At 52.6% G+C, this 8,323-nt stretch overlaps 1 protein-coding gene across 3 annotated transcripts in view; it reads left to right on the top strand.

Annotated features, from left to right (window-relative positions):
- The window catches only part of SEPTIN8 (septin 8), a 47,147-nt gene extending 42,132 nt beyond the window's left edge, over window positions 1-5,015 (top strand). For 2 of the 3 annotated variants that reach the window (XM_075441378.1, XM_075441380.1), the window contains exon 10: window positions 3,593-5,015. In XM_075441378.1, the coding sequence (XP_075297493.1) occupies window positions 3,593-3,758 (166 nt within the window). In that variant the 3' untranslated portion in view covers window positions 3,759-5,015. The remainder of the gene's footprint in view (window positions 1-3,592) is intronic. The other variant, XM_075441379.1, reaches the window with a different exon arrangement.
- Window positions 5,016-8,323: the final 3,308 nt, after the last annotated feature.

Genomic DNA, 8,323 nt, shown 5'->3' on the forward strand with positions numbered 1-8,323 from the left:
TGATTCTGTGCTGCCCCATTAACGTATACTTTTGTACACCGACCATGTGGATCTGCAGAGGTTTTGAAGCACAGGCTCGTTCGTGGGGCTTAACGTGTCACCCAGCTTCAGGGCAAGAAACTCTGTGTGGAGGCTCAAAGCCGGGGGAAGAAACACGAGGTGCGGTGGTTGTGGCGTAAAGTTACGGCACGTTGGTCACCGCCTGTGGAATTTTTCTGCTGGCATTTCCGCTGGTTAGCGCGGCTGGTGAGGATGCTGGAGATGGGGCGAAGGGCTGGGGGGAGAAGCAGAACCGGCCACGCACCCCAGCTTCCCGCAGGGACCTTGGGGTGCGCTTGGCTGGGCTCTTCAAGGAGCGCGCCGGGAACGCGCAGACCAAACTTGGGGTTTTATTTAATGAAAGCTGCAAAAGACAACTTGCCTGCTACGAAAAGGCAGGCCATCAGGTCACAGCTGGTGATGAAAGGAAGGTGCTGCCCTGGGCGGGGGGAAGAGCCCCACCACGCAGTCACAACCTCCCCTCTGGTCCTGGGCAGGGTGAGTAAACAACACAGCCCGAGCTGCGCGGGTGCCGGAAACCTCTGCTCTGAAAGCCGAGCGGAGCCGGCACCCCGGCAGCACGGCCGTCGCCGTTTGCGGTGGCTTCAGCTTGCCTCGTGGAGATGCTCTTTCCGTGACAAGAACGATCCCCTGGCAGCAGCAGCTTCTTCCCGAGGTTTCACCGCCGGTTCCAGCCATGGCTGCTCACACGAGCCGTTTGCACCACGGCTGATGCGAAATGCTTCTCTCTGGCACGCCTCGGCACTGCGCTCGTTGCCGTTTAAAAAGAAAAGCTTGGCTTTCTCCCCGATGGCGCGTGCAGCTCACTCCTCTCCGTGCCAGTTCTGGCGAAATCCGAACGGAACACTGCGGGCAGCGTTTGTTCACGGAGCGGCTCGGCCGTCGGCCCCGCACAGCCCGGCGCTCAGGAGCCCCTCTCCTACCAGGTAAGGTGGCCAGCGAGGGGAGGCAGGCCAGAAAATTTCTTCCTGCGCCGAGGAGCGCTGCTGTTGAGCAGCGTGAGGGTCTCCTTGCTCCTGTCCACCCCTGTCCCCGGTTTAGTGACCCGGCGTCACGGTGCCAGGCACCCGCTCCCCGGTCAGCCCGTGTCGGTCTGTGGGAAACCCTTCCCCGGCCTGGGACAGGACCTGCAGGCGCGGTGCTGTCACTCACCCCGTGCTGTCTGGCTGACGCCTTCCCAGGAGCGTGAGAATCATCTGAAAATGCTGGCCTGCTGTGTCAAGCAGGAACAGAAACAAACCAAAAACCCACTTATTTTATAAGAGTGCAAGGCTGGTTTTAAAAAGTGCAACAGGGCTTTAAACTGACCTTAGTAGTTTGTCACCACGCTTTGCTGTGGAGATCAGCAGTTAATGAAAAATAATGGAGGGGGGAATTAATTAAAGGCATTTTGCATTGTCCAGTTTGGTAAGACAGAACAAATTAAAAATCCCCCGAACGGCACGTGCTGGTTGGTGAGGGCTCCAGCCAACGCTGGCTGGGGACAAGAAGCGATTTCCCACAGCTGGTAGGAACTGGGACTGGGTCTTTAATGGCTTAACTGGGAGGGAGCACGGACCCCAGGCCCCTGGACTCCAGGGCAGGGCCGTAAGAAGAACGGGACGTTTTGGGTCTCAGTTTTGTCGCTACTAAACAAAAACCTTGGTTCCACCTGGGAACGCCTCGCACGAGGCAGCGGTGGGAGCTCCCCTTCCCCAAAAGCAGCCGCTGCTCCCTCTCCCTCGAGGCGACCCAGGTGAGCTCTGAGGACTCCGGGGCGAGCTGGATGAAGGCTCAAGCTGCCACACTTCATCACAGCTATTTGAAAAATAAACTCTGAGAGGTTTGGGTCTCTCTGGTGCGGTTCGTAGCCTTCTGCCAGCTTGATCCCTGAGCTGCAGGACTGTGCCCGAGTCCCTCCTCCCCCCCTGCTCGCTGCATTTACACGATGCTGAAAACTGAGGGGCTGCACACGCTGCCTAGGAAGGGCAGAAAAATCGAAGGGGAATGCCACTCGGTCGTTACCCTCTGAAAAACCCAGCGGCGCTTTGGCCGTGTTGCGTCGGCTCTTCTGCTGGCTGGGACCTGCTGGCTCGGTGGCGGCGGCTTCCAAGGCAGCCGTGCCCCTCCGGTCCCCGCGGGGCGGCTGCAAGGGTGGGCACGGGGCCCCGGGGCTGGGCTGAGGGCACCGGCCTCCCGTGCCCCCCGTCCCCGCGCTCGCTCCCCCGGCCGCACCGTGCAGGTGGCCGAACCCATCGCAGTGCTCGTCCGTCTCCGCGGCGGCAGCGGGAGTTTGGGCTGCGGTAGGCGCGAAAAGTGCTGAATCTGGCTGGTTTCGGGCAACCCTCGGGCTCAGGCGAGGGGAATTCTTTGATCCAGAAGGGTCGGGGCAGGGTGGCCTTGCCGTGGGATGGCCCTGGATGGCTGGACTGGCGGGACAGAAAATATAAACAGTGTTGGACGGCTGTGAGGGCATTAGCTCTTGATCCACAAGCTCTTTGCAGCGGATGAATTCGGTGCTGTTAACCTGGAAGGAAAGATGCAGATTTTTCATAAATTTGTGATAAATCACTCTCTCTTCTGGCCTGTGCTGCTATAACTACGTCATTAACTGAGGCACAGGAAGTTCCATCTGAACATGAGGAAGAACTTCTTCCCTCTGAGGGTGACGGAGCCCTGGCCCAGGCTGCCCAGGGAGGCTATGGAGTCTCCTTCTCTGGAGATATTCAAGACCCGCCTGGACGCGGTGCTGTGCAGCCTGCTCTGGGTGACCCTGCTTGGGCAGGGGGTTGGGCTGGGTGACCCACAGAGGTCCCTTCCGACCCCTACTATTCTGTGATTCTGTGATTAGCGGGAGGGCAGGGACAGGCTGTGCTGGATGCCTCCGCAGGTGCCTATCAGCGGCCCACGTGTTGGCCCCGACGCCGAGCGCTTAACCAGGAGCTCCCGAGCTAGGGCAGGGGGTGGGAGGCAGCCACAGGCGCGAGGAACAGCAGCCGGCTCGGTCGTTTCAGACCAATTCAGGACCACAACACGGGGCGATGGTGAGCTGGGTGTTTGCCCTTCTAGGTGGAAAGGCCTGTGTTTTATGAAACTGGAGAAAAGCTTCAATAAAACCCCACAGAGCTGCCTTTAAGGTGTATCACCAGAAGGCAAACTGACTGTCTTTTAAAAGCACTGTACTCAGCAGTTCTCGCAGCCTTCGGGGGGAGGCTGGGGCCGCAGCGGGCAGGTTTTTGGGTGCTCTTGGACACTCCCACGGTGGGAGAATCTCTCCTTGCTCAGCAGGCAGGGAGCTATCCGTGGCAAAGCAATCTGGAAACCTCCCTGCCCTGCCAAAGGCAAAGCCCTCTCCCCAGTCCCAGCCCGTGACTGCGGTTTTATCCCCCCTTGCTAGCGCTAGCAGGGTCTGCAGCAACGGCAGAACATGGACACGCGCCGCTGAAGTGCAATGTTGGTTGTAAATACACACGCACTTTATTAATTTATCGGTGTCCTGGCCTCGGGATTCGTGACCGAAGGCCATTTTGATTCCTACCTGTGCTTTTTTTAGCAGATCAGCAATAGCAGGAAACCAGTCCGGAGTGAGCCTCTCCAGCTCCAAGGTGATGATCACCAAAGCCAACGTGGAGCCCTTAAACTGCACCAGCTGGTGGCACGCCATACAGTGCTGCAGCTGCTTGGTCAAGAGCGCGACGTGGCGCGAAGGGTTCATCTGAGGTGGCCCGCGGAGCAGATGGGGCCGGCGGGACAGCACCGTGCCATGGAACTGGAGAGAGGATAGAGTACATATATATATATATATATATATATATAAATAAAAGCAGAGGTCAGTGAACTTTGTATGTTTTCATATGTTATCAACCAGAACTACAGACTAATTTCATTTCGTATCAGGAAACCTAAAGGGTTCCCCTCTCCTCCCTTTTTTTTTGTGTTTTGTGTTTGTACTTGCCAACCACTGAACTGTTTTTTTGAGCTTACGATGAATGTACAAGGTCTGTGTTTCCTAACAAGTTCTGCAGCTTCTACGTTACCCAGATTGCTATCCAGGAGATTCAGTCCAGGCCAGTGGATGTGAGTGAAGTGAAACCAGGAACACTGACTGCACTCTGACTTTGCTGAGGAAACCAGCACCTAAGGAAGGCTTTTCACAATCAGCAGCCTACGATGGCTTAATATTTGCACATAACCTTACAAAAGGGATCCAGGATGTGTTCGTGTCACGTGATCTTTGCCTTACTAGCACACGATCGTTTCTTGAAGACCAAGTTTAATTGTTTCTATCAGATGTTTAGTAACTGCAATGTGAACTAAGTGCCAGATTGGGGTAGTCTCATTGCCTAAAACAAGGGTGAATAATTAGTGGGATGAAAAGGAGAATGATTTAAGAAAACACCTGTGTGTGAAATGTAGCAAAACTCTGACAGCTTTCTATGTACAGTATTAATAGAATGGAAATAGTTAGAAATATTTTTGCAGTGTGTATTTAAAAAAAATAAAAATGGCGTATAGTTGTGCATTATGAGAATCTTTTTAAAGTCATTTTAGTTGTCCTTTAAAGACGGGAGTAAGTTTTTTGAGCAAAGCGAAAGGTTTTAAATAATAGAAAATTTTAAATAAAAAAAAATCACTGTAACATTCTTCAGCAGACTTGCAGATAGCTAAGAGCAGGTAGTTTGCGAAGCATCTTGGGAAGGATGCGTGGGCGTGTGTGTGTGCGCGCATCGGTGTTTTCTAGTCTTATTTGATAAGGAGTTGTTTCTTTAAAGAAAAAAGATTTGCAAAACTTAGTGCTTACAATGTTTAAGAAATCCATTGGTGTTGCTGTGTAAAGATCCCAGTGAAGCTTATCTAGTATAATTCTTTCCATTCTCAAGATCTCAGCTGGAGAGCGTTTACAACCACTCCGCACTGCGAGCATCTTCACCGATGGTATTACCTGTTAAAAAAATAAAAATAATAAAGAAGCCAACGTCCTGTACGGTGCGGTGTGCGTTTCTCTGTATTGCGAAGGGACCCGCCCAGCTCATGCGCAGGGCGAGGTGCCACGCGGAGCCCTCGCTCAGGAGACCGCTCCCCTGGGTATCTCCCATCCTGGCTGAAGACTGGGCCCTGCTCGCCGCGGGGCCGCTGGCCGCCAACCCAGCCCACGGCAGGAACGGGGCCGCTCCCCTCCCGGGTCACCGTGAGCCCCCCTGACGCTGCACCGGTGACGCACGTTCCCCGCTACTGGTCTGGAGCTGGGCTCCTCTGAGGAGGAGGAGGCTTCCTGCTGGGTGCTCTGCAGGGCCGGCTGCGGCTGCCTGGTTTCCTGCGGTCACTGACTCAGCTTCTCAGCCGAGGGGGGAGAAGAAGAAGAACCTCCGGGAGACACATCCCGAGAAAGGCTACGCAGAGCGTCTCGCTACAGCAGGAGCTGTCTGAAGAGACGTGTGTCTGACTCCAGCTCTTAGGCTTCCTGGTCTTTCTCAGAACAGAGTGAAGGAAAGAGGAGAAATGCCATCTGAAGTGCTTTTGGCTCGTGTTTGTAAAGGCCTGAAGAGGGCTGCCAGCGCATTTCTGCCACGAGAGCTTACCCCGCGCAGCCTCACGCTTACTTTGGTGTGTACAGTAACTCAGGCTCACCTTGAGGTGCAGACCTGAGTCATTTCCTCACCAGGTTCAGAAACCGGTTTCGACTGCTAGCAAACTTCTCTGTTCTACGCTTCCTCTGAAGAAGCTCTGCTCTGTCTCGCCTACCTGGCCCTCCCAGGACACGCTGCAGCAGACCCGCAGCACCCCGCTGCTGCGCCTGTGCACCGTGACCGTCCCTCCCAGACCAAGCTTCACTGCTGCCGTGGATTCTGGAGAGGAGGGAGGTTTAAGAGCAGGAGGAGGAGGTAAACATGTCCACTACATAAGCAAACACAAGTCCTTCGTCCATAAACGTCACCAATCTCCCAAGCAACGATGAAACGGGGCTGGAAGCGTTCCTGTCACCCCGTAAGGACTACTTCGGGGAAATGAGTTAGCCGTCCCTCGCTGTGCCCAAGCTGTTGAAAGGCCTGGAAACACAAACAACCTGAACACATCATGAGCTCAGTGTGCTGAAAATTAAACGTACAGACCTCATCTTCTTCGTTGGTTTTTGCTGCCAGGACAAGGCAGGAAGTTGCTATGCACTGAAGGTATTTTAATTGGGCCTGAAGGGAGAAGAAGAAGAAAACACTGAATAAAGACAGTAACAGTCCTGGGGGAAATAACTGTCATTCTACGACAGAGCCACAATTTTCAAACTTTCCTTTAAGCTACGTTTGCTTCTGAATTAGTTTAGCTGCAGAAAGCTTCACCTGAAGTGGAAATAGAGCAAGGAAAGCCAAAGTGAAACAAAATAAATCCTCTTCATATTGCCATTGTTACTCACATATCCCACAATTTTTAGACTATGCAATGCCACAGTATTTGCAATGCAGTGTTATTCCTCTTCTCAGCTGACACATTAATTAATATGCGTTTGCTAAATGCCGGTACCAATCTAAATAGAATTGAGAGCCGCAAGGCTCAGTTCCACTCGTAACTTTGCTGTTGCTTCAGTGGCAGAAAAAGTTGGCCCCGCAGTTTGCTTAAAAATAGTGGTTTCAAAACTAAAATATTAGAAGCGATAATGCAAATGTTTTCTGTTTAGCAGAGACAACCAGGTGATATTGAGTTCTCTGTCCTTATCGCAGCGTTTGGACTGCAGTTCACACAAACACTGCTACCGAGGACTGTGAATCAGTGGCACCTCATCAAATGCTTGACTTTACATATATATATATATATATATATATATATATATATATATATATATATATATATATATATATGCTTAAAAGCCTTTCCCTGGCAAAGGCCCTGGCTGCTCCCTAAATCTGCTGCCAAACATAGCACCTGCTTTGTGTACAAGCTGATTACACACCCCTTACACCCCTATCAGTAATCTAGCCAGGAAAAAGCTGGCAGAGATTCTCCACCTTTACTGATGCCAGGAACCGGTTAAGGATGCTGGTAGCTAAGGCAAATGTTTCAGGGTAAAACTGGAACTGAGAGCTTATTTCTGCCATCCAGAGAACCGCTTTCTTGTAACACGACAGAGAGATATCTGTACCCTGAGGGGAAGAGAGAGAGAGAGAGAAGAAAAATACAATTAGTGCTTTGATGATTTTGTTAACCTATCTCCAAAGGAAGACTCCAATCATTCTAAGTGCTCTAATTAACATTTCAGATGTCTGGAGGCTTGGAATGAAGAAAGTTGTCGGCAGTGTCTACAGAGCAAGGGCAAGGGAAAATTCCAGAGCAGTTTGAAGCGCTCACTCGTGTTGCCCACCCAGCCAGGCTCTGGCTGCGCCTGCAGGGGTCTGGGACTGGAATTCCCTGGAGCTCTGACTGGGAAAGCACCCAGCCCTCCCCTTGCACAGCTGAGCCACCAAACCGGGCTCCTGTGAACAAGGTGCTGAGCGTGGTCAGTACCTCCCCCTCCAGAGCAGGCTGAAGCCTCCGCGGCAGCCCGTGTTTCATCCAGACAGCCTCGACAGGGGGAGAGAAAAGGGAGCCAGAAGCAGGTTTTGATTTACTCTGCAAGATTTCTGTTTTTTAACAGCCCTTGAATTTGCTTCACGTTGGGACCACAGAAGCCAGGTTTATGACTCCCTCAAGGCACAAGGCAAAACGTACTCAGTTTTTTCTTTCTTATAACTTATTTGAAGACGCATTCCGGCGAGAGGAAGGACTTCACTCTGGCTGCCATCACAACGCCACACGTGAGCCATGGCACGTAGCTGAACGTTACTGTAGAAGAACTGAAAGGGCCGAGCAGCTACACAGAACAGGAATGGGGCTGGGTGTCTGTCAGGCCTCAGCGAATTCCCCTTTCTCCCACCTGAACAGATGGGACTCGAAGATGGTGTTGGGCACCACTGACACAAACGTGACATGTTTACGGCTTCACCATCGACTGTCTGCTCTTGCCTGCGCCACCAGATTTCCCAAAACTACTTGAATCAAAACAAAACGCAAAGCACCTGGCTTACATGGGGCATTCATCCGATGTGAGACGGGACAAGCACAGACCCTCCCCCCCCTTCCATCCCATCCGTGCGGGATGATTTCTGCTTTCAGGTGGATTAGATGGCAGGACCAGCACCGCATCTCCGCGGCGTCCCTGAGGGATGTGCAAAGAGGACAGGGGAGAATACCTTCAGGGTGAGACTCTGGAAAACTGGCGCTTTCCAAATCCTAGCCTCTCTGGCTAAGGCGTTCTCCA

Source organism: Opisthocomus hoazin, chromosome 22 (genome assembly GCF_030867145.1).
Source record: "Opisthocomus hoazin isolate bOpiHoa1 chromosome 22, bOpiHoa1.hap1, whole genome shotgun sequence".
Taxonomy (NCBI): domain Eukaryota; kingdom Metazoa; phylum Chordata; class Aves; order Opisthocomiformes; family Opisthocomidae; genus Opisthocomus; species Opisthocomus hoazin.